At 43.8% G+C, this 26,930-nt stretch overlaps 1 protein-coding gene across 2 annotated transcripts in view; it reads right to left on the minus strand.

Moving 5' to 3' along the window:
* Window positions 1–26,930, minus strand: part of mpped1 (metallophosphoesterase domain containing 1) — a 50,931-nt gene that overhangs the window by 15,964 nt on the left and 8,037 nt on the right. For both annotated transcript variants that reach the window (XM_062483394.1, XM_062483393.1), the window contains exon 4: window positions 9,055–9,280. In XM_062483394.1, the coding sequence (XP_062339378.1) occupies window positions 9,055–9,280 (226 nt within the window). The remainder of the gene's footprint in view (window positions 1–9,054; window positions 9,281–26,930) is intronic.

Raw genomic sequence — 26,930 nt, forward strand, 5'->3', positions numbered from 1 at the left:
CAATACAACACATTAAAGAAAGTCAGAAGAATGAATATCCAGTACAGTTTAAATCTAGTAGCCTACAACCTATTTGAGAGAATGCTAGGGGGGTTAGCAGGATTAGCAGGGCTTGAAATTGCGAGCATTTTGGTTGCATATGCTCTTGAAATTGTATCTGTGCGACCTCAAAACATATTTGGGAGCATTTGTGATGTAATCAAATAATCGTAATGGTGCAACCTGTTTTAATTTCTTTACAAAACGCTCGCTAATTTACCTACTGCACAGGATGTGCCTGCTGTGAGCTGATACAGTGACCAGTATACTGTTCTATCCAACGTTACATAACCAGTTAAACTTTACGTTCTCAACTTTAATGCAGATTTTAGTTAAAAATAGCGGTCAGTCACTCCTTGTCACTGCGCTCCATTGCCATGTGCCAGGGAGCTGTGCTCTAAATATGAAGAGCTGAAAAGACAACATGAACATTTTGGGTGGGTGCTCCTAAAAATTTTGCTGGTGCTCCTAACTTTGTAAAGTTGGGATTACCAGTGCTACCAAGAAAAAAGGAAATTTTGAGGCCTGATTAGGACCTTAGATATTTTCGACATCTCAAGGTGCACCAGTGCTCCATGATGCATCGATACACCACCACAACACCGAGGTGCATTCTCCAGGAGAACCGATGCTTGACAGAACTCCCAACACCCCGCCCCCTTCAACCCACCGCCATCTTATCCCACACTCTTACCCCTCCCCACACACCCCTCCCAGAATGTTCAGTGGGAGACTCGGGTGTTGTGTGTGTGTGTGTGTGGGGGGGGGTGACAGATCTTCTGGGTCTTGACAGACAACTTCATACCCAACGATAATGAGCTCCCACCAGAGTGGGCTTGCACTCTCTCCCTCAGGCACATTGAACACATTGTGGCGACGACGCTGCTACAACAGAATGTAAAGGAAGATGTCTTCCACCGAGCTTTTCTTTTGTTGGAGAAGAGGGAGAGGTGTGAGAGAGGAGGAGAGATGAGAGAGACTGGCTGACAGACATAGTGCCAGCAGGGAGGTAGGCTGGCATGCAGATTGGCATAAAAACAAACAGAGGAGGTTGAGTGAGTGAGCCTCTCTATGGATGTGTGTGTGTGTTTTTGCTTGTGTGGCACACCAGGTTTTGACATCCCCTAAGCCTCCCTTGTCAGAGCAGGTGGAGGAAAGCCGACAGTCCTGTATGTTTATGTTTGTGTGTGTCACCATGGAGCAGGTGTGTTAGAGCTGTGTCATATGGAGGTGCCTAACGAGTGGTGTGTTCTCCAAAAGGTGGGAGTGAGAGAAGGAGAATGACCTGTGACTTTGACATACGGTAGACGTGCCCTGACTGTCATCTCCTGTGTGTGTCTCAACACCACCATTATCTCCCATGGGGTCTCACTAGGCTCACTTGTAGACAACAAGTGTTCCCCAATCCTCCTCTCTGCCTGGTTGTGTCTAGACAGGCGCTGGTGACATTTTCTATTGGCGGGGTAGGCAGCACTGCCCCGCACTGTTCACTCAGCACTGTTAGCGCACACATAATGAATTCCCATTTAACTAGCACTTAGAGGCCCTGGGGAGGCACATTTGTCCCTTTTCCTGTTCTGAATAATGACCAATTACCACGAAGGATGAGTTGGTGAGGTGGGGGGGCTCAAACAGCAGAGGGAACTTCTCCTCCTATCTAATTGGTGGCAGATCTCACAGTGATGCATCTAGCTTTATTTCTGATGATTCTGCAGGGAGAGAGAGTGGGAAGGAAGATAAGGAAGAAAATAGATCAGGGAGGATAGCTTAAGTAAAAGGGAAGAGAGAGAGAAATAAAGAAAAGCACGTCTTGGTTCTTTTTGTCTTGCAGGGATTATGTGCGTTACTACATCCACTAAAGTCTAATTCCGTCCATAAAAGCTGTTGGACTTCTTTTTCTCCCCGCCTTCCAAGTGATAGTTGCCTTGGCAACCATGGCAATCTTCCTTTTCTCAAACAGATGTCGCATTTAGTTGGAAATTAGAATGTGTAAAAACCCACGAGACACAAATTATTTCAAAGTTTTCCAGTGGAGAGACAGAGGGAAAAAAAAGAAAGGGAAAGAAGAAAAGACGAAGACAAGTTCTCCAGTCTTCCCCTCCCCTTCCATCCCCAACACACATACACACCTAAAAAACACCCGCACACACAAACTTCTCCAGAACAGCACAAATCTGCAAATTTCTGGTGGGTTGTGCTGTGTATAACTTGATGGAGAAACCGACCCCCGTTGGAAGTATGTGGTTGGCTTGCTTGTGTGATGCTACAGGGGAAGAGAGAACTGTCACTCCTGCTCCTTGTTGGATGAGCATCACAGCCTTTCCAATCTGGTATGAGTAGTCAGTGTGGTCTAAATGTGGTCAACAGTGATTGTGACCACTCGTTGACTGATCTGGCTGAGAAATAGAGATGTGGAGAAAGGGGGCAAATAAGAGGACATATGGACAGTCTAATTCAGTTTTAATGCAAAGCCACATGCCCTGGGGCCATTACCCAGAAAAAGGCAGGCCATCCCTCCAAACCGCACACACACACACACACATACTTAAAGTCATGCCTCTGGAGGCCATTTAACAGGTAATTTAAAGAGAAATCCCTCCAGGGAAACGACACAGTAAACGTTCTTTTTCCTCCTCCCTCGCTCGCTCCCTTCTAATCGCTGCACCATTACTGGGTGTTTACTCACCTACAGGGCCAGGGACTGGCAGCACTTAAGAATGAGAGATAAAGAGGGAGGGAAAGAGGGAGCCATGGAATGGAGGGTAAAGACAAAAGAAGAAAGGGATCGGACGAGAAGAGTGACAAATGCTAAACTAGCCCCCCCCCCCCTTTTCCTTTCCAACTCCTCGTTTATTAATGCTCATGTGTTCACAGGCTACTTCCTTGTCATCCTCAGGGAGTAGGCTGGCACTGGGGAAATTGGTGGGTGGAAATAAAAGGAAAGGAGAGGGGAGAAGGGGAGAGGAGGAGGACAGGACCCAAAGGCTTACTGAGTCTTTTAGCAAATCTGATGTTAAGTAAGCAATAACTCAAAAGTTCAGCCTCATAAGAAAACTACCCACCACTAGTAGTAACTCTACAGTAGCTAGCTCCCAAAAGAGAGCAAAATAACCCTTTCTATATTCTTCTTCAGGAACTGAGGCTTCCTATTTCCATTTACTTAAATTGTTAATTTAAGTAATGGTGTATTGCTTTCAATCAGGACTAACTAGCAAAATTTGAAGACACACTCCAAAGCAAAGGTAGTATGAGAAAGATGAAGGTCAAACTATCTTCATCATATCTTCACGATCATTAGCACAGTCTGTCTCTTTCTCGTCCTCTCCAAAACCATCCCTCTGTCTCTCCATTAAAACTCCCCTTAAATTAAAAACAGAGAGATCCCCCTTGCCTCCCTCCCTCCCTCCACCCATCCATCCATCCCTTCATCACAAAGGACGAGTCATCATACAAGAAGCAAGTACTCCCTTTCTGTCAAGAAGAAGAGGCGGAAGAAGGTCTCTCTATCTCTTTAGTTTTTGATGAGGTTTCTTAATTGGGCCACTACAGAAAAAGAAGTGAATCTTCAATAATTAAAAAATCTAATTAAGGAGTCTTTTGCATCTTCGTTCATAATTATTCCATGTGGAGCAGTGGGGAGCAAGATATTTCTTGTATTTTCATTTTCTAAATGAAAAAAGGGTCTATTACGCACCCGCTGGCACGTGCACAAGCATGCACACACACATACACACACTTCCCTAAACACCATGCCCAAAGTAAAACATCAACTAACAACCTATATTTTGTCATTTATGTGTGTGTTTGACACTTGTCTCTCCTGCCAGTGTCCTCCGAGGCAGTCATTATGCCGGTAATCCTTCCTTTTACAGTCCCTTAAGTACTAGGTATTTACATAGAAAGTAAAGGGTATGTTATGTGTTTTATTGGGTATTACCGATTGGTACCAAGGTGGTAAATACCTAGATAATTCGAAGTATTTACCCATTAACTAAATACTAACGTGCTGGTCATTACTGGGTATGTTTTCTGTATTATTGGGTATTACCGATTGGTACCAAGGTGGTAAATACCTAGATAATTCGAAGTATTTACCCATTAACTAAATACTAACGTGCTGGTTATTTCACTGGTCCTAATTAGGTAAAGACAGAAGACAAAAAAGATATATATGGTAAATTATAATGTGTTATTGGGTAAATACCACTGCTACTAAGTAGGTAAAGACGGCCAAGCTCCAGCATAATTACGAACAAAATACTCTACTATTACCCTGCAGTTACCTAAGGTTTATGTCGGTAACAGTCCACGTCTAATGAGAAGGTAAGATAGTACTTTACAATAAAATACCTTTTCAGATACATTTATCGATGATGGCCTCATTTACTTGGCTGGTACCTACCTCCGTGGGAAGAGTTTTCCTCTACTGTCATGGTAAATCTTCTTGGATACTGGGTATGTTCTTGCGCATGTTTGGACTATTTACTCAGTAAGTAATCTGAAACTGGACTGTAAAAGGAAGCCGTGTTTGTTTCCATGGTGTTACAGGCTCTTACCATACCCTTTGTAAGCGAATAGCACTTTGTCAACGTTACCCTTAGTATGAACTTGTACTATACGTTCCAAGGCGATACCAGGTAAAACATGGCTATTTACTCAGTAAGTAATCTGAAACTGGACTGTAAAAGGAAGCCGTGTTTGTTTCCATGGTGTTACCAGGCTCTTACCATACCCTTTGTAAGCGAATACCTACGGTGGCCGACATGTGCAAACGCGCTGCAAATTAAGAAAACACATGCAAATAGACAAAACACAAGCAAATTAAGAAAACAATTTCATGAATTTGACAACACATGCGCAGCATTCAGCAAACGCGCTGCAAATACACACAACACAACCAAATACATAAACGTGTTGCAAAAACGAAAGCACGCAAACCAAAAACGCTGCAAATACATAAACGCGTTGCAAAAACTAAAGCAAAAACTAAAGCACGCAAACCAAAAACGCTGCATCCAGTTTTAACTACGGAAGTTGTCCAGGCCTCTAGGGGGAGCGCTAAATGGAACAGCTTGATTTTCGGCCCCACGGAGCGAGAGACATATGAGAAGTTTCTTTTGAAAATGGGACCAAAATCGAAGTTGCTCTTTTGAAAAACTGTAAAAGAGGAGGGCCGCATGTCAAAATGAAAATAACCTTTTTATGTCGCCTCTTTACTTCGATGTTGGTCTAAACTTCTCATATACTCTCTTTTGCTCCGTGGGGTCGAAAATCAAGATATTTCACTTAGCGCTGCGCCTAGAGGCCTGGTCAACTTCCATTGTGAAAACTGGATGCAGCGTTTTTTGTTTGCGTGCTTTCGTTTTTGCAAGGCGTTTATGTATTTGCAGCGTTTTTGGTTTGCGTGCTTTCGTTTTTGCAATGCGTTTATGTATTTGCAGCGTTTTTGGTTTGCGTGCTTTCGTTTTTGCAATGCATTTATGTATTTGCAGCGTTTTTGGTTTGCGTGCTTTCGTTTTTGCAACGCGTTTATGTATTTGGTTGTGTTGTGTGTATTTGCAGCGCGTTTGCTGAATGCTGCGCATGTGTTGTCAAATTCATGAAATTGTTTTCTTAATTTGCTTGTGTTTTGTCCATTTGCATGTGTTTTCTTAATTTGCAGCGCGTTTGCACATGTCGGCCACCGTAGGTATTCGCTTACAAAGGGTATGGTAAGAGCCTGGTAACACCATGGAAACAAACACGGCTTCCTTTTACAGTCCAGTTTCAGATTGCTTACTGAGTAAATAGCCATGTTTTACCTGGTATCGCCTTGGAACGTATAGTACAAATTCATACTAAGGGTAACGTTGACAAAGTGCTATTCGCTTACAAAGGGTATGGTAAGAGCCTGGTAACACCATGGAAACAAACACGGCTTCCTTTTACAGTCCAGTTTCAGATTACTTACTGAGTAAATAGTCCAAACATGCGCAAGAACATACCCAGTATCCAAGAAGATTTACCATGACAGTAGAGGAAAACTCTTCCCACGGAGGTAGGTACCAGCCAAGTAAATGAGGCCATCATCGATAAATGTATCTGAAAAGGTATTTTATTGTAAAGTACTATCTTACCTTCTCATTAGACGTGGACTGTTACCGACATAAACCTTAGGTAACTGCAGGGTAATAGTAGAGTATTTTGTTCGTAATTCTGCTGGAGCTTGGCCGTCTTTACCTACTTAGTAGCAGTGGTATTTACCCAATAACACATTATAATTTACCATATATATCTTTTTTGTCTTTTGTCTTCTGTCTTTACCTAATTAGGACCAGTGAAAATTACCCAGTAATAACCAGCACGTTAGTATTTAGTTAATGGGTAAATACTTCGAATTATCTAGGTATTTACCACCTTGGTACCAATCGGTAATACCCAATAATACAGAAAACATACCCAGTAATGACCAGCACGTTAGTATTTAGTTAATGGGTAAATACTTCAAATTATCTAGGTATTTACCACCTTGGTACCAATCGGTAATACCCAATAATACAGAAAACATACCCAGTAATGACCAGCACGTTAGTATTTAGTTAATGGGTAAATACTTCGAATTATCTAGGTATTTACCACCTTGGTACCAATCGGTAATACCCAATAAAACACATAACATACCCTTTACTTTCTATGTAAATACCTAGTACTTAAGGGACTGTAAAAGGAAGGGTTACCCTCTCTCCTTCCACATCACTTAATCTCCCGCTCTTACCTTTTACTTCTCTCATACCATGGCCTAAACCTTCCTGCTGAGTTAAAAAGAAGGGAAAAAAATTACGGAAAGATACAAGTCAAATAAATAATGTAAGGATGGGGTGTGCACAGATCAGAATACACACGATGTTCTGCATCTCAATGGTGTCTTCAAGGACTAGAAATGTTAGATATACTGGATAAAAGAATAAGGCAATCACTGAATGGTACCATTGCCATAGAGAGAAAATAATTTCACCCAATCGTTTAACTGTACTCAATTGACTGTTGTTGATGTTAATTGCTCAAATCATTGAGTCACACATCGTGTACAGAGGAGCACACAACACACACACAAACAAGGGAAAAATGTAATACATGCGCAAAAGCGAAGCGGACGTTCCCCGGTGTAAAATAAAACATGACAGTCAGGACCTCACCCACTCCCGTGTAGACACACACAGTGATTAAGGCTGCCACCTATGCCCTATCAATTAGCTGAACATAAGACCACAGCACGATCCTCCTAACTCCTTACTTTCTATACTGTCCTCCTTCCCCTATACTTACATTGTTATGCTCTATCTTTCACTGTTTGCTCCCCCTCTTTATGTGTGTGTTGGATTCTCTTTCTCGTTCGGGCTTTGAGCTTTCTGAAAAGAGGACCACTTTGGTTAATTCCCATGCCTCCCATGCTCCTGTTAGCTCCTTTTGCTCTGAGACTCATGCTGGCTGTGCGATACGCCCATGACAAATTACTTGTAAACTTGCATTATCGTCAGAAAAACACACACAAGACGCAAACACAAACAGCCCTCCCCTGCTGTCCTTTAAATTTTGGAATGAAAAAAATTACTAATCTTTTACAAGTGACGAGGAATCTATGCTAGGATAACATTTTGGTTGAGGTAGGGATGTTTAGGGTCTGTGGTTGGGGCTAGTCTGTTTATGTGTGTGTGTGTTTGTGACTGCATGTCTGACTGAAGCGTAGGACAGACAGGAAAGAACCATACTGTGAGCAACATGTCACTAGACCCCCGTGAAGAGAGAGATAGAGAAGGGTGGAGGGAAAGAGGAGAAAGTGAGTGATTCCGGGACGACAGGGAAATGTTGGTGAAGACAGATGGAGGGAATAGAGAGGAGGAGAGAAATGAGTTGGAGACAGAGCTAGTCGGAGACAGCTCCGGTTGACAGGAGGACACAAGGAAGGATCTGATAGAGAGAGAGAGGGACATGGAATCAGAGAAAATGAAATAGGGAGTGAGTGAGACATGGTAAATGCATAGCAAAAAAGTATGAATGAAGAGATAATGAGAGGGGACACAAGAAAAGGGGCAGAGAACGACAGAAACTAGGAGAAGAGAAGAGGAGAGGTGGGCTGGAGCACGGGATAGTCTCTCGTCAGCAGAGGATGACACTGTGTCTCTCTCTCCCTGCCCTGAGGCGACAGGCCAGTCTGGCATCACCATGGAGACGGGATTGGAGCGCCCGCCGTCCCACCGCTTCTGCCGGAGATTAGAGAGTGGGGAGGATATTTCGGCGCTCGCCTCCGACGCTGGAGCCAGCGACATGTGGAGCGTCGTTGCAATGGACAGACAGACTGATGGAGGGAGGGGAGGAGATGGAGAGAGCAGACAGTGCAGAGGGGGGAACACACGGCGCCTCCAGCTGGAGCCCCTCTGTGCTGGAGGAACAGACCCTCGGGCGCTTGCATGAACACACACACCATTTCATCTGCCTCCCATAGCTGCCCTAGAGCACCAGCCAAGGCCAGCCGGTGATACTGAATTAAGCAATGAACACCATACCCTCTCCCTTTGACTCTCCCTCCTCTCTCACTGTTCCTCTCTCTACCTCCATGTCCTTCCCTCCCTGTCTCTCCCTCTTTCTTGTCCCTCCTGTCCTTCTTTATTGTCCTATACCAGCATACAAGGCACATCTCTTCATTGCTCCATAGCAGCCCAGACAATCACTCAGGGGATCCAATGTCACAGCAAACCAATTACCCTACACAGGGGGCCACACACACACCACTCCATATCTACACCCACTGATCACCCCAGGACCCCTCAGCCAAAACATCAGTAGACCACTTTGAAGTGGAGTAGAGTTCACACTCTCAGACACACACACATACACTCATGCTACGGATTCATACAAACAGCCTTGGTTTCAATGGGGAAGAAAGAGGAGAAATGGAGTGATAAAATAGAGCAATAAAGAAAGGCATGCAATGGAGCAAGAGGTGAGCTCTCGGGCTGCAGTACCAGATGCACTCACCAGGGAGAGCCGTAGATACGGAAACCCCGAACGGTGACCTCGGAATCCTGCAGGTAGATGCAGTTGGTGAGCAGCGACTGGACATTCTCATAGTTCTCCGGCTTGAGCTTGGAGGCAGAAGGGAAGTAGTAGAAGTCCTGCTTGATGAGGTCGGCCATGAACTCCTGGTCAAAGGTCAACTCGTGGTTCCCCGCAATCACAATTTTTATATCGTAGGGCAGGGTGCCTGGGCAGAGAGAGACAGAGAGAGAGAGAATGTGAGAGAAAACGAAGGATGGGAGAAGGGCCGATGCAACAAACGGTGTTGTTTCAAATGAGAAGCCTGATGTCTTTTGTCTTTTTCTATTCATCCCTGCATGCATCTGTCCATCTGCACAGCTATACTCCACCTATCTCACTGTTTTTACTCTCCCATTAATGTGTTTTTTCATAAAGTCAAATTGTTGTGCATCTGTCAAGGAAGTGCAGCAACAATTGTTTATATACTTTATAGTTTAAACCCAGACAAACTCACAAATCCATTACTGAGAACACAAACCAGTACCATACCCCAACGTTTCATCATAGGACATGTTTCTGTGTTTGGAAATAACCTAATACCTCCTCACTTTATGTCTATCTCTCCTTCCATCTCAATGAGTTTAATTGGTTATTCAGAGATGGGCACAGTTGGGTACAGTCCATCGATCAGCACCTGTCAAACACTTATGGCCGGCTTTCCCAAAATCTACATATTCCCGAACGTTTTCATAGCATTCATGAGGACCACAGAGTGAGAATGCCGACAAACAACTGGAGGGGGGTGGGAGAGGGGGATTGTGCTTTGTCTGTGCATCCCTGTTTGTCAGCCAGACTGCTCAACGAAAAGTTCAATCACTGTTCCTTTTTTGACAATTACTGCAGTGGAGCTGTGTGTGTGAGCGTGTGTGCGAATGTGTGCATATTTAAATATATCTATCGGTGTGTTTTGGGGACTGTGCTTGAGTGTGTGAGTGTGTCACACTGCTAAAAAGGAGTAATTAAACTCAGCTTTAGAAGAAGTTGACAGCCCAGAGACGGCTCTGTCATAACAGCCAATCACGACCAGTCACACTGAACAGAGTGGCGAGAAGGGTGGAGGGGCAGGAAGAGTGTTGGAGTGTGTGTGTGTGTGGGGGGGGGTGTTGGGAAGCCCAATTTATTGGGGTGTGAAATGAGGAATAACAAGCAGACAGTGATTTGAATTAAACTGGCAGACGGAGGTGACCATAAAGAGCTGCAATGATTGAGAATACCTGGTCCGGGGCATGGAGCCCCTCTTGGTGTGGTGTGGTGTAGTGTAGCGTAAGAGAAAAGAAGAGAGAGACGGAAAAAGAGGGAGAGAGAAAAGGATATGGATGGAGAGACAGGTAGCGAGAGAAAAAGGTGTGTAGGAGTGACAAGCAAGCATAATTTGTGCGACAAATAAAGACCATCCACAGGCACCTCAAACATTTTGCAGCGTCTGTGTTTTCTGCTCGCGAAGTTTGATGTGCAATTGTAACTCAGCCAGCTGTACACACCCCCTAGCCCCCCAAAACACCCGCTTTTCACTTAGGGGAATTACATTTAAATTTCATGGATGAATTTTTGGAGTTTCCTCACAGAGAAATGGCCTGTAACCTCATAAAAATGTGAAGCGCGGCTGATTCTATCGTGTTTTAGTCATACTAGCTTGTGGCTGTCTCTTCTTTTATGGATGCTGGTTCCCCAGATCAATGCATTACGGTTCAAATCACCGTTCCACAACGCAGTGTCCCTCTCCGTCGTTCTTACATCCGCCAAAGCAGGCAGCCGATAGACAAAATCAATCACTGCATCGTAAAGAGAGATGCGGAGAGATGAATACGCTGCTTTTGTGAAGGGATAAGGAAAGAGGTAGAAGGTGGGGGAGAAATAAAGAGAGGGGGGCTATTCCAAATGCGCGTCCGTCTGTGTGTTGTCTGCTGTTCGACGCACCCATCTTTCTTTCCTGCTTTTGTCTTTGATTTCAAAACCTGCTTTCAAGCAACAAATTGTTTTAATTTTCCTGAAAGTCACCCACACAAAGCTGAAGGTCCTCTGTTTTCTGTGTTCAAAAGAATCAATCAAATAAAGAAAAGGCATGCATACATACACGCAAACAAAAACATTGCACACAAGCAATCCACTGCGCACACATGCCAACACGCATCCGTCTCACGCAGTGTTGAAGCATGTCATAGTTTTCAGCAATATTCATTACTCCCAATAGAAACTGACTCAGTCTCTTTCTCCATCTGTCTTCATCCCCATTATCCCTTTCATTCAGCTCCCTACTGCCTAGTCCCTTCCGGTGTGTGTGTGTGTGCGTGTCTGTGCTGGGGTCCACTGATCTGCAGTGTAGAGGGGGGCCTGTGCTTGACCAAATACACAGGATTGAGCTTTCTCCATTGGACCTCACTATCAACCAAAAATCCTTCTCATCCTTACAAAACTGTAAGTCAACTGTGTGTGTGTTTAGTGCTCCAAGGGAAGCTTCCGGCACTCATGCTACCATTGTTCCAGAGTTCCAATGGGTGGTCCCTACTCTTTGAGGAGGAAAATACCAGTTATTTCCAAATTTGTGGCATGTTGAGGGGATTACAGACCTTTGTGTGTGTGTGTGTGTGAACGGCATTTTGCAGTTGAGAAGACAACTTGAAGTTGTGGGGAAAAAGAAAATGTGCCCACTAAAGTGTTTTGGTTTTTATGGTTTTTGATATCCTTGTGGGGATTTAAACAAAGCCACACAAACTCACTACTCTCTATCACAAAGTCAGAAATACAGCATTGTCTCCTGCTTTGTAGGTGGTCTCTACTGTTTCTCTTCTTCTCCGCTTTCCGCTTCCATATCCAGGCTTATCACATGTATACAGCATATCAACTAACAGCATAATGACAGGCTTCTCGTATCGCACTAGCTCACGTGTCTGAAGGCATGGGCCATGTTTTCAAGCCACATCGAGGACAAGTTAGAATCAGAATCAGAATTCGGTTTATTCGCCATGTATGTTATACAAACACAGAATTTAATGTGGCAGGGAGATGCAAAACACTAAACATATACAGATCTTAAATAAAATATATATAAAAATAAGAATAATGAGCAGCGTGAATGGTCAACATAGTGCAATCGGATACTGAGATAAAGTGGCTTATGCATACTGAATTGCCATTAGATGGACTTATAATAGTTAAATAAGTGAATGAATGTCAATGGGAGTCCTTGGCCTTGTTGAAGAGGCCAGTAGCAGATGGAAAGAAACTGTTCTTATGGCGTGAGGTTTTGGTCCTGATGGACCGCAGCCTTCTGCCAGAGGGGAGTAGCTGGAACAGGGAGTGACCAGGGTGGGAGGGGTCGGCCACAATATTCCTCGCACGCCTCAGGGTCCTCGAGGTGTGCAGGTCCTCGAGGGTAGACAGATTGCAGCCGATCACCTTCTCAGCAGTGCGGATGATACGCTGCAGTCTGCTCTTGTCCTTGGCAGTGGCAGCAGCGTACCAGACGGTGATGGAAGAGGTGAGGATGGACTCAATGATGGCTGTGTAGAAGTGCACCATCATTGTCTTTGGAAGGTTGAATTTCTTCAGCTGCCGTAGGAAGTACATCCTCTGTTGTGCTTTTTTGGTGAGGGAGCTGATGTTCAGTTCCCACTTGAGGTCCTGGGAGAGGATGGTGCCCAGGAAGCGGAAGGACTCCACAGTGTTGACTGGGGAGTCGCACAGGGTGATGGGGGTGAGTGGGGCTGTATTCTTCCTGAAGTCCACAACCATCTCCACTGTCTTAAGAGCATTGAGCTCCAAGTTGTTCTGGCTACACCAGGTCACCAGGTTGTCAGCTTCCCACCTATAGTCAGACTCATCCCCGTCAGAGATGAGCCCAATGAGGGTGGTGGCGTCCGCAAACTTCAGAAGTTTGACAGACGGATGACTGGAGGTGCAGCTGTTGGTGTACAGGGAGAAGAGCAGAGGGGAAAGGACGCAGCCCTGAGGAGATCAGTGCTGATGGACCGGGAGTCAGAGACTTGTGTTCCCAGCTTAACGCACTGCTTCCTGTCAGACAGGAAGTCTGTGATCCACCTGCAGGTGGAGTCGGGCACGTTCAGCTGGGAGAGCTTGTCCTGAAGCAGGGCAGGGATGATGGTGTTGAAGGCAGAGCTGAAGTCCACAAACAGGATCCTGGCATAGGATGCTGGGGAGTCCAGGTGCTGTAGGGTGAAGTGGAGGGCCATGTTAACGGCGCCATCCACAGATCTGTTGGCTCTGTAGGCAAACTGCAGTGGGTCCAGGAAAGGGTCTGTGATGGCTTTGAGGTGTGCCAGCACAAGGCGCTCAAAAGACTTCATTACCACAGAGGTCAGGGCGACGGGTCTGTAGTCATTGAGTCCTGTTGGCCTTGGCTTTTTGGGCACAGGGATGATGGTGGAGGACTTGAGACAGGCTGGCACATGGCATGTCTCCAGGGAGGTGTTAAAGATGTAGATGAACACCGGAGACAGCTGGTCAGCACAGTGCTTGAGGGTGGCAGGAGAGACAGAGTCTGGCCCAGCTGCTTTGCGGGGGTTCTGCCTCTTGAAAAGTCTGTTAACTTCACCCTCCTGAATGGAGAGAGTTGTCACTGTAGAGGGGGTGAGGGAGGAGGCCCCGTGGGTGGGAAGGGGTAGACCAGGACAGTCCAATTGTCTTTCAAATCTACAGTAGAACTCATTCAGGTCGTTGGCCAGGCGGGAGTCGTTAGTGGAGTGGGGGGCTCTGGGCTTGTAGTTGGTGATCTGCCTGAGCCCTTTCCAGACAGAAGCAGAGTTGTTAGCAGAGAACTGACGCTTCAGTCTCTCTGAGTACAGTCGTTTAGCCTCTCTCACCGCCTTGCTAAACCTGTTCTTCGACTCCTTGAATCTGTCTCTATCCCCACTCCGAAATGCTTCCTCCTTCTCTGACCTCAACCTTCTGAGCTCTGCTGAGAACCAGGGCTTGTCGTTGTTGAAGTTCACCCTGGTGCGTGTTGGAATACAGCAGTCCTCACAGAAGCTGATGTATGATGTCACAGCCTCTGTGAATTCATCCAGACTATTGGTAGCAGTCGTGAACATATCCCAGTCAGTACAGTCCAAGCACGCCCGCAGATCCTCCATAGCCTCACTCGTCCACTGTTTTGATGTCCTCACAACAGGTTTACAGAGCTTTAATTTCTGCCTGTATGCAGGAATCAGATGGACCATGGTATGGTTAGAGTGACCCAGTGCTGCACGAGGGACGGCATGGTAGGCTCTACTGACTGTAGTGTAGCAGTGATCCAGTGTTCTCTTCTCTGGTTGGGCAATTGATGAATTGTCTGTATTTAGGGAGTTCGTGGCTGAGATTACCTTTGTTAACGTCGCCGAGTACAATAACAAGGGAATCCGGGTTTGCTCGCTCCACACTCAGAATATGTTCGGCGAGCATGCGTTGGGCCTCTTTAACCTGTGGACCCGGTGCCATGTAAACACCGACCAAAATGAGTGACGCAAATTCTCGTGGCGAGTAAAAAGGTTTACAGTTTATAAAAAATGATTCCAGATCCGAAGAACAATGTTGCAGAATCACTGTCACATCTACACACCAGCCACTGTTGATGTAGAAACAAATACCACCGCCTTTGGTTTTGCCGGAGAGTGCAATGTCCCGGTCAGCTCTCACGAGTTGAAAGCCTGCCAGATGTAATGCACTGTCCGGGATCAAATCGCACAGCCATGTCTCCGTGAAGCACAAAACCGAAGATGAAAGAAAGTCTCTGTTTTTCACCATCAGTAGCTGAAGTCCGTCCATTTTATTGCACAGTGAACGTACGTTGGAGAGGAAAAAACTTGGAAGCACTGTTCGGATTCCACATCTGCGAAGCCGAACTAACGCTCCCGCTCGCTTTCCCCTTCTAAGGCGTTTCATTGCATGAGCAAAGCCTAGCGCGGCACTGGCTAGAATTCCCACTAAATCTGCCGCTGGAAGCAGAAAAGTGGGAAACAAATCCACAGGAGTTGTAGTCCTGATGTTTAGAAGTACTTCTCTTGTTAGAGAACCCCGGAAATCTTGGCAGAACACTGAATTAACAGACAAAACAAGACAAAACAGAGCACACCTAGCAACCGAGGCAGCCATCATCGGCGCCATCTTGGATCGGGATTAGAGTGCTGGACCAGACACAGGGATAGACCATCAGAACAGTGAATGAGCGGTACTGCATAGACTGACCAAGAAACAGGGAGGAAACGATACACTTCGAAGGGAGAAAGACAAGGAGAAAGAAAGAAAAAAGTCTGAAAGAGAAAGAAAGAACAACATCAGACTACTTTATTTTCTCTCCAATGTGTACTCTTTGTTAACCCTTGTATTATCTTCGGGTCATTGTGACTCTTCAGTCACAACTTTACCTCATACAAAAATAAAATGAAGCATTTTCTTTTAACCGTCGGGCTGTGTCACACCCCCCACAGCGCGAAGGTTAAAAGAAAATGCTTTTTATTTGTTTTTGTATTGGGTAAAGTTGTCGCAGCACAACAATGGGTCGTTGTGAACCTTTGAGTCATTGTGACCCAAAGGCAGCACAAGGGTTAAGATCCACAGTGAATCTGCACATTGCAAAATATTTTTTGCAAAGTTAACAGAAACTGTTTTAAAGTGAAGACTTTTAGAAACAAGCAGGAGGCACATTCTGAAGGTGCACAAACCTACTGTGTGGAGATGGAAACCTACAGATGGGAACTGGTTTGATCAAATATGTTTGTTTCAAATTCTGTTCTGCTTCTAATGTTGAGATCTTGTTACGTAATATCCTAGAGCAATGCCCTTTTCTATATAAAGACGCAGCAACAGTAAGAAAGAGATAGAAGAGTGAGGAGAGGGATGGAAGGAAAAAAACGCTGAGAGAAAGAGAGAAAGTGGTAGACAGAGATGGGGATAGAGTGTGAGAGAACAGTGTGGGAAAAGACAGCACTCATGAAAATGTAATGTCCATACTGTTACACAGCTAACGGGGTGGGGGTGGGTGTTGGGGGGGGCTTAAGGGTCTGTTGGGGATGTTGGTACTGTAAAACACCTGACAGGGATGCAAGGCAGGCAGATATTCACCACCCTGCATCCTAGTGAGAATGACTATTGAGAATGACACACACACAAACACAGAAAGTGCCAACACGGCAATAGCATTATAGGCGTCAGTCATCTATTATTCAAGAGCAAAGGGGAACAGCGAGGAACAGGAGCTAAATAAAGACATAAACCCTAGACACTGGACCTAGAGAGAGTGAGAGAGAGAAAGAGAGCACATATGGTGGAAGTAGAGAGAGATGTGGAACATAGAAGGAGAGGAGAAAGGGAGCAAGTGGAGAGTAGAGAGGATGTGTGGGGAGAAGGAGAAAAAAAGAACGAAAGAAAGAAAGAGAGGGCAAAAGAGCTTAAATAACTGAAGTTGCTTTCTTCTGAACTGACTATGACCCAGGAACACAATGAGATCCATGTTTAAACAGCGAGGTGCGCACACAGCAGTCTGTTTTCTATTTATGCCCCTCCATACACACATAAACACACAGAAAACATCACACACACAATAACACAAACACAACAATACAAAGAAATGGCAGTGAAAGGACACACACAAACATGGGTATTGCCTACTCTTCCATATTGCAAAGAACAGCCACACACAAACCGTAGATGGTCATACGGTTTACGAATATGTGATGCAGTATTTTGTGAATGAATATTAAATGCGCAATGTATTTAATTCCGTATGGCTAAAAGGAAGTAGATGAGTGAATGTAGAGCGTGTGGTTAAATGGAGAAGTGTGTGTTAGTGCAGTGTTTTTCAACCTTTTTTGAGCCACGGCACATTTTTTACATTGGAAAAATCTTGTGGCACACCACCGACCAAAAATGTCAAGCCTTCGGCGAGCACAACCATTGTTCTCTCTCATATTTAGGGTTCCTCCGGTAGGAGGAAACCTATTGTTTTTGTTGGTATTCTTATTATTATATTTCTCCGCTAAATGTCCCAATAGCTCAAAAAGTCCTTGACCCGATTTTTTCAAATTTGGCCCAATGATACAACAGGTCACTCACTACTCCCAGACCACTAATGGCCCATGTACGCCCATAGGTGGCGCTATAAGCCACGCCCAAAGTCGACGTGATTTCCCCAGCGCCCCATTATTCCAAAATGCCTGAAAATTGGTATACATGCCTTTTTTGTCATGGGGAACAAAAAAGCCTCAAGAACCCATAAGGTCCGCCATGATAGATTTTGCTGTACTGTCCAAATTTGGTACAACCTTCAAAACCCTTCTCCTCATGAACCATAGATCCAATCGACTTGAAAAGTGTTACAGATTTGTAGAACACATGTATTTCTATAGGGTCAAATTGAATAAGGAATGCAATACAAAATGGCTGAAAGAAGTGTATTTAGGTAAATGTCCACATTGCCACAATATCTTTGTGTTAATAAATCAAATATAATTTTGACTGATGGTTTTTCAAACCTTGGTGCCTTCAAGATGACATCATTCTGAAGTACCATACGCAATTTCACCTTGATATGTCAATATATGATTGAATTCAATTTAATTGCTCCATAGCGCACGTGCTCCAAATTCTCAGACTCATCCTGCCCCTTGACACTAAGGTGACCACCTGTCGCGCTTTGCGTTGTGTCGCACAGCATTATCACCCCTTGCCCCGCACGTCGCATATCGAAAATGCTGTGCGATACAGCGCAAAGCGGGACAGGTGGTCACCCTACTTGACACACGTGCGAGTATGGCGATACACACACACATGCTTTCTGAAAATTGTGTGCTGACCAAGCCCCCACCCTCGCTTTTTATCTCCTGTTTCATTTTGCTTCCAATCGCAGCTCGCCATTACGAATATAAAAAAATTGTTGGCGGCCATTGTTGTTTTCAACTGGAGTCGCCTGATAGCCGTGTTGGAGGCCATGGACCCTTTCTTCACTTTGATAGGTCTGGAGGGTAATGCAGAGGCCTGCTCAACAGAGTGCAACAGAGGATGCTGAGAGCAACACAGACTCCTTGCTGGACTACCCCTCTTTAGCTGGACAGAACTCTAGACCTTTTATCTGCTCCTTGTCAATGAAATAACGAACTACCATGAGGGAATAACATACACCTGGCCATGGAACAGCTGAGCAGCCAATTGTCCAATTATTTTTGGTCCCTTAAAAAGGGGGGGGCCACATATAAAATGTGTTGTAATTCCTACACCGTTCACCTGATTTGGATGTAAATACCCTGAAATTAAAGCCGAAAGTCTGCACTTAAAGCACATCTTGATTGTTTCATTTCAAATCCATTGTGGTGGTATACAGAGCCAAAATGATGAAAATTGTGTCAATGTCCAAATATTTATGGACCTAACTGTAGATGGGGTCTTGATGATGATGCGCACGCAGCTTCAAGGCAGAAAGACGCGTTCCATTTCACTTTTACTGTACTCTACACTTTTAATGTTCGCGCCATCCCCCCCTTTCTGAATAAAGTTCGCCTGATATGATTTGTTGATTTCTGTTGCTATGAAAACCAGTTTAGCCTAGCTAACTAACATTGTTTTAGCTAGCTTTCATTACCATTCAATCGCTAACAAAACATTAGTAAAAATAGCTTGCTAATAGGCAGAACTTGTTAGAGTTTTTCTCCATTGCTTTGGCTCAATTCTTGAAACAGAAATGACATTCTCAAAGCTCTAAGTGCATTTGACAAAATAGCCAATATGGTTCAGCACAAATACATAGATCACCTTCAAAAGGTCATATTAGGCTGCAAGGTGAACCACGAAACGTCTTTTAGAAAACGATTCCCGCTCCACAGTCTAGCATCTACACAATCTTTAGCTCATAAAAAAGAACGATTTGTGCTAAGCTACCAAAAAAAAGTTAATCGCTGAAATTCCAGTTGATTATCGTTGCGTCTATGTTTTATGCAGAACTAGTTTCTTCAGAGCGTAATAGGATTTTGGTGGCACGGTTCGACACGTGATCGTTCTACACCAATAAGGTAGCTGCTTTTTGTCAACATGGATGGATATGTTTGGCAAATAGTGGATGGGACCTTGCACGTAACAGAAATTCGGCCCCTGACAGTGTTTTGCATGTGATACACTGCGGCTGCAAAAGTGCGTGTGAGACAGGCAGATGTTCATGTTTTTCTGCAGGACTGTGTTGTACAGACTTATGTCGTTGTTGTAATTGTGCCAACACAAAAGAAACTGAGGAACTGGGAGATAACTGTCCTGACACTGACAGTGAGGACTGAGTGTCCTTAATCTGTTATTCCTTATTCTGTTTTGTGCAGTTTTATGTATCATATTTCATATTTTTCATTACGATTGTTTTTATGGTTGATCAGTGTTTTCATTTGTTGAAGAATGAATAACTGTTACAACAACGACATAAGTCTGTCTCCCCCCCAGGTTAATGTAATAGCCTAGTTTAATAACTAATGTAATATTTCACATATTTTCGTACTATTTCCCCTAAAGCAATAAGGTTAGGCTACTTAGAAACCTTCCACTCATAAAGTATGTTCTAAATGGCATAAATGCTGCCATGAATAAATGCTGTTAATTGGCGTATTAATAATTGACGTTGGTCAGTAGCCTATCGATTAAGGTACTCGAAAGCATGTACACTGTCTGCTTCATTTGAGCTTGATAGGCTAAGCATTCTGTAGCAAATAATAACAATAAACCCACTATTTATTAATTAAAACTACTTCTGCATAGTAATGCACCGAAAATACAAATGTAAGCAAAGGCAGCAATCGCTATCGAATCAACAGACATGTGCAATTTAGCTAGCAGGGGAATAATACAGATCACCAGTTAACTTAATTTAAATTAGCAAGAATATAGACTAATACAATAACAGGCTTAAATTAACTGACAAGTTAGCTATACGACTTCTCAAAGACGCACAATCTCAACTGCGGTGTGAAGCGCGTATCCTATTCTCCGACATGCACTCTAACAATCACATAGACGTCCTAACATTTTGTACAGCCCTATTTCTGATACCATGGCGGCAGAAATGTAGTCGTGGCGGGCCGCCACGGCAAAATAAACATAGGAAACACTAACGTGCAAGGTCCCATCCTCTATTTGACAACCATATCCATCCATGTTGACAAAAAGCAGCTACCTTATTGGTGTAGAAGGATCACGTGTCGAACCGCGCCACCAAAATCCTATTACGCTCTGAAGAAACTAGTTCTGCATAAAACATAGACGCATCGACAATCGACTGGAATTTCAGCGACAAACTTTTTTTTGGTAGCTTAGCAGGACTCGTTCTTTTTTATGAGCTAAAGATTGTGTAGATGCCAGACTGTGGAGCGGGTTGAAACGATAACAGGGTTCACCTTACGGCCTATATCTCACCCAAAACAGTTAACTCATGCTTCAAAACCAAATCATTTTCTCATATAAATAGTCAGTGCCCCCAAAATGAAAAGTTCCTTCTCGATTGCTTTGGCTCATGTCTCGAGAAAAAAGAGGAAATTCTCAAAGCTTTAAATACATTTGCCAAAATAACCTAGATGGTTCAGCAAAACACCATGGCACACCTGCAAAGGGTCATCTTTAGCAGAACATTAGTTTAGCAGCTCGTTAACTTCTGGGAGATAGCTAGGCTAACTGCTTTACTGCAAGGCAGCTGCAGAAACGCCACAAGCAAAGAGGCCAGGGTGATAACTATTTACTCATTTTACTGTGATATGACACACAATTGTGATGTGTAAAGTACAATATAAGCTGATATTATTAAGGAAGTACATCTATTTTCGGGAAACAGTAGTCTACTATTTCACTGAAGTATTAGCATCATGACATTAGCCTCTGTTGCCCGGGCAACACAAACTACAGTGGTCTATGATGCATATGTTTTCAATCGTTAAAATAAACATTCCTCACAAATTCATTTTCATCGTAGGATTTATTATGACATTACAAGTAAACGATTTGTTGGTGAAATTATCATTACCTGTGGTTTCAAACCAGTGTAGCTCCCTGCAACGCTGTAGCCTACGCGAGACCCTACAAAAACATCTACACAGCTGTTTAGGAAGTCAAACGGCGACAGAACATGTTCGGCACTCCCCTTACTTAAATCAAAAGTCTATCTGACTACTAACCTGAACTTCATTGCCACAACTTTGTCAATCTGTTCATGAAAATAATTAATTTCATCCTGAACCGTACAACGGAACGTTAAATCCAATTCAACCAACGCAATCGCTACCAAGATGAACACAGCAGTAGTCTAGTACTGTACTGTAGTATTACAATTTACCGGGGCAGCTTCTCCACACAGGGCTATATCGCATTTTACGTTGTTACTGACAATGATCGCTACCAGTGAGCTTTTTATGAATGAGCGATTTTCCACTAAATAAATGTCAATCTTATTTACGTTTTTGGCGGCATATTTTCAGTTAGCAGATGGTAGGCTACTGTTTGAATGGCGATTCCATTTTATACTGCCGGTAACGTCGTAGAATAATCTCCGAAGGGGGTTCTTTATTAATGAATGAATGCAATGAGTAGGCCTAGTCTAAATGCCTGAAAATATCACAAGAAGGGAAAAACTTAAAAGGACGTTCAAGTCATAGAGATTAGGTCAATTTTAACACCGGTCTGCCAAATTTATTCGTTTTGATTCAACTATGAGGCTGCCTCTTGCAGGGGAAATGAGAAGACATCTATTTCATTCTACACTTCACTCGTATTTTGAGTTGTAAATGAGCAGCAAAAAAAATATGCTTTTAAATCTATGTAATCTTTATAAATAATAAGTGTGCATTTTTATATAAAATATACAGATATCAGTTGTAAAAATGTCATTAAAAAACGGACCCCTGTGCAACCGACACAAGCAAGCACACACTACAATTTCCCCAGAAATTGTACCCTCTCTAGTTATTTATTTCAACCTCCCGTTTGACGGTTTAGGCTTGAATTAAGTTTTTGTGGCAAAAAGTGCCTTGTATGCAAAAAGGGAAGTCAGTGCTAGCCTAACGTCACAACGTCTTCACACGTTAGCAACCACGCATAGATACGTTCTTGTAAGACAGACAGCAATATCAGCGATCCCTCAGCATTCGTACCGTAGCTAAAAATCTAGGAAAGTTGAGGTTGAGGCTACGTCCCCTTCGTTCTTTTGGTGAGCAGTCTCACGAGCCTTACTCACCCGGCGTCATCGAGCCTACCAGCTAAATACTTATTTAGCACTTATTTAGCACTGGCGTTGCTGCCTGCATATATACCTACAGCTGGCAGCTGTGTTCCGTTTAGCTCCTAGATTCAGACCTAGCCCCGGTAAATTGTAGAGCTAACGCTAGCTAACTACTACACTTCTGCTGTGTGTTTGCTTTCTTCCTTTTAAAAACTTCTCCATCACCACGACCTGTCACATGCGGAACGAGGCAGTTACCTGCTGCCACCCGGACAATCACCAGGGCTCTCAAGTGTCACGCATTGAGCGTGACAGTCACTCATTTCGGTCTTTTGTCACACCCTCCCGCCACACATTGTATTTCTCACGCAGAAATATTTATAATATATTTAATATGCCGCAGCACCCAACCAAAATTCCTCTGGCCTCGCCGCTCTCACTATGGAACCGGCAGGAATCAAGTACGTCTCCCCTGGAGTTCTTAGTCGAGCCTGCCACTTATCAGCCAATCAAAAAAAAGAAAGGGTCTATACAATAGCCAATCGGAAAATAGCACCATTGTATCTGGGTAAGATTTAATGCAACAACCAATGGAAAAAAAGCATATCCTGTAATTTTTCGTGATTCTGACGTCTTCTGAAAGTTTTGTTCACCTACAAAGCAAACCACTGGAGCTCGAGCATCACTTTGAGCACAGTCATGATCTCCTGTTTTACTGTTACAACATATTCACAACTTGTTTGACACAAACAATGACAACTTGACTGCTGTTAGAAAATGTTTACCAGATAATTAGCATCAGTTTTTCATGAGTGTCTTAACCCTTGTGCTGCCTTCGGGTCACATGACCCAAAGGTTCATAACGAACCATCGTTGTGTTTACCCAATTTTACCCAACAAAAAACAAATAAAAATAATTTTATTTGAACCTTCGCAATGTGGAGGGTCTGAGACAGCCCGACGGTTAAAAGAAAATGCTTCATTTTGTTTTTGTATGCAGTAAAGTTGTCACAATACGACGGTGGGTAACAATAGGTGCGTTCGACATGACCTGACTTCATGCAGCGCTGCAGGCGGCTGACTTGAAACAGTGAATTCTGGTTAGACTTTTTGTCCGACTTGAGACGGCGCCGAGGCTAGGTCACTGTGACGTAGCCATCAAAGTACCGTGAGATCGATTCGAGAACTGCCGGCTGTGTAGCCGAGCGCATTTTCTCAAGAGCAACTGCACGGGTTCAAATGACGACACTGCTATTTCATGATTGGCCAGACTCACACATGACAACTTTGACGCGTGTTTTGTAATTATTCTGACACCTTCAGTTTCGCCAACGCTCAAATCCTGACCAAACAGTTTAATTGAATTAAAAAATAGTTGAAGAAAGGGTTTTAGTCCGCCTCTTCACTAACGGAAAGACTAAGTTTAATTATAAATAAAGTAAAGTAAGCAAACAGCGCTTGATCGGCCATGACTGACGTCAACGCAGCAAACCACAAGAAGCTGGAATGTCTGACTTTGCAGAGCCGTTTTCAACTCCTCCCCGACTGCAAGCGGCTACTCTCGCCGGTCGTTTCATGCAGCCGCAGTCCATGTCGAACGCACCTGAACGCACCTGACTGATGAGTCAGAATGACCCGAAGAGAACACAAGGGTTAACCAACAGTTTTACAGCCTGTTCACTGACAACACCTGCTCAGAACAAGTAGTTCATAGATGTAGCCAGTGTGTATCGGTGAAACTCACTCCTCAGGTATGTAACAGGCCACCCGCATCAACGGATTGCCAGCTTTTCGTTGGCGTAGTTGGTAGTGGTTGTGCTGAGGATGTCAGAGGTGGCAGGTTCGAACCCAGTGCGGGACGAAGATAGGCCCGATACCTCTGACGGAGCTTGCAATACTTCGTCTGTTATATTTAATTGGCCTAGTCTTATTTTCGTTATCACACGATGACTGACATATTGTCACATTATAAACATCTCTTTCCAAATAGGCGTAATAATTTTATTAGCACTAAATACATTTAAGTGTTTTGCATAGTCGATGTTATAGGTCACTTTTAAAATAATGTCATATTTTATAATTATATCTTGGCCATGGATGCATTAATCATTGCTGCCTTTCAAAGATGTCAGGTAAAAAGCAATTAATTAATAAATAATTATTAATAATAATAATTATTAAAGTAAATTAATAAATTTACTTTGACCCCCTGACGATGACGACGACGGGGGGGGAATGTCACTCTTGCCTGTCTTCAAAACTTGAGAGCCCTGAATCACTATATTACAGACACTCGACAATGGCATATTATTTGCAGATAATAATTAATAAATGTTCATTTTTTAAAAGACTAATTAAGTGAAATTGAATAATTTCTCACGGCACACCTGACGATCTCTCACGGCACACTAGTGTGCCGTTTATTATATACAGTTCAAAAGGCCTTGAAAGCTGATCAAAGGGGCCATCAGTTGGACTGAAGTGGTGTTGCACACTCCCCTTCATTGGCAGTCTCTATACCTTAAATTATATATCCTCAGAGACTGACTACAAGGGGTGGGCCTTACCTCGGGTGAAAGATAGCAATTAGTCCTAGTTATTCCATCCTTCCTTTCCTCTCCAAACTTCTCTCCACCCATCTTCAAACTTTCCTGTCATCCATTGCCCCTCTCTTTTTTCCTCCTCTCATTTCCTCTCCTTTTGCCTCTTCTCCTTTTTTCTCCTCTCTTCCAATATCCTCTCCCCTTTCCTCTCCTCTCTTCTCCTCCTCTCCTGGAGTCTTCACCAGTACTAAGAAATCTTTCTGCCACGAGCACCCGGAACCACCTTTCTGCTAAAAATAAGGGCTGGGAGTAGAAACAGAGGGAGCTGCCACAATGCCAGTAAGAAAAAAGAAGCAAGTAGAGGACAAGGGTAGGAGAGGAGTGGAGAGGGGGATCCCTGTACTTCCAAACAATGACAAAGAAAGAGAGTGAAAGAGTTTCAGGGAAGGAAACAAAACAGAACAGATAAATGTTTATTTTTTTAATCATCCTCTACAGTATACTATATAGAGTTATAGTGAATACAAAGAAAGACAGGGAGGAAAAATAGTTTGAATGTGTTCACCTGGTGGAGTGAACTGCAGAGAGGTTCATGCAGGCCTAAAACTGAGCCTGAGCTCTTTGTAAAGCTACTATGCACCCACAGAGCAGCGGGAGATAAATTCATCCTCGGAATGAGCAGGCTACGTGAGTGTGTGTGTCTGTTTAGAAGGAGATGGTGGAGGGCGAGAGGCAGCGAGATACAGAAAGAGATGGAGAGAATGAACTGGAGAAGAATCTCGTTTATAAATATTTATGTGAGAGAGCTTGAAAGGGAGAGAAAACAGAACTGCAGGAAAAAGAGAAAAGGGGAAGAGACAGATTGGACAGAAAGCCAGGCTTGTCCAACCCCCCTTCACCTCCTCCTTCCTCGTGGTCTCTCCTGCGGTCTCTAACAGCGTGAGCCGAGCGAGTTGCGAGCTCACACTCCCCGTTGACTGGCTGAAGGCACCTGTGTGGCCTTTTCCCACTTCCTCCCCCGAATCAATCTCCTTATCTCTCCCCCTCCCTTCTCCCATCCTCTACTTTTCTCGAGAACTAGACAAGCCTAGGATTGAGATGTGGCCTTAAGGTTTTGGTCAGTAAGTAACACTAGAGAGGGTACAATTCCTGGGGAAATTGTGAGGTGTGCTTGTGTTCATTGCAGCACGGGAAGTTATGTTTTCTTTCTTTTTTTAACTACATCACCTCCAAACCTATTATTTTAACTAATATCAAACATCCAAACATTTGGAGAATTTTCATGGGTGTACTTAAATTTTACAACTGATATTTCTGTATATTTTAAATTAATATGCGTAATTATTATTTATGAAGATTGCATGGATTAAAAAGCATACATTTGTTGCTGCTCATTTACACTTGCAATTCTAAGAGTGAAGTGTAAATTGAAACGGTTCTCTTCTACTTTCCCTTAGTGCAAGAGGGAATGGTGATAGGCTTAATGGCAGCCTCACAGAGTTGAAACAGTTGCATCAAAACGAAGAAATTGGGCAATCCTGTGTAAAAATTGTCCTAGTCTATATGACTTAAACGTCCCTTAACTTTTTCCCTCCTAGTGATATTTTTAAGCATTTACTCATATTGCATTCATTCACTAATAAAGAACCCCCTTTGAATCAAGCTGATTCTAACAATGTTGTCACCGGCAGTATCTCAGCTGCCCCCAAAAACGTATATAAGCTTGAAATTTATTTTGGGGAAAAATAGCTAATATACCAAGTTTACTGGAAGCGATCATTGCCAGTAACAACGCAAAATAGTACGGCTTGGTCACACCAATTGGTCGCAGTCTAGAGCCCTGCCTGGAAAAGTCCCCAACTCGCTGCTCGCCGGTCTCCCAGCATGCGCAACCCGCCCTCTCCAGAGGATTCAGAACACAACGGCCCGCCTGGTCTATAATCTACCCAGACACTCCCATGTTACCCCGCTCCTCATCTCCCTCCACTGGCTACCCATCACGGCCCGCATCAGATTCAATACCCTGGTACTGACCTTCCGAGCAGTGAACGGGACTGCACCCGAGTACATCAAGTCTCTCCTGCAGCCTTAAACCCCCACCC

This window comes from Osmerus eperlanus, chromosome 17 (assembly GCF_963692335.1).
Source record: "Osmerus eperlanus chromosome 17, fOsmEpe2.1, whole genome shotgun sequence".
NCBI classification, from domain to species: Eukaryota; Metazoa; Chordata; class Actinopteri; order Osmeriformes; family Osmeridae; genus Osmerus; species Osmerus eperlanus.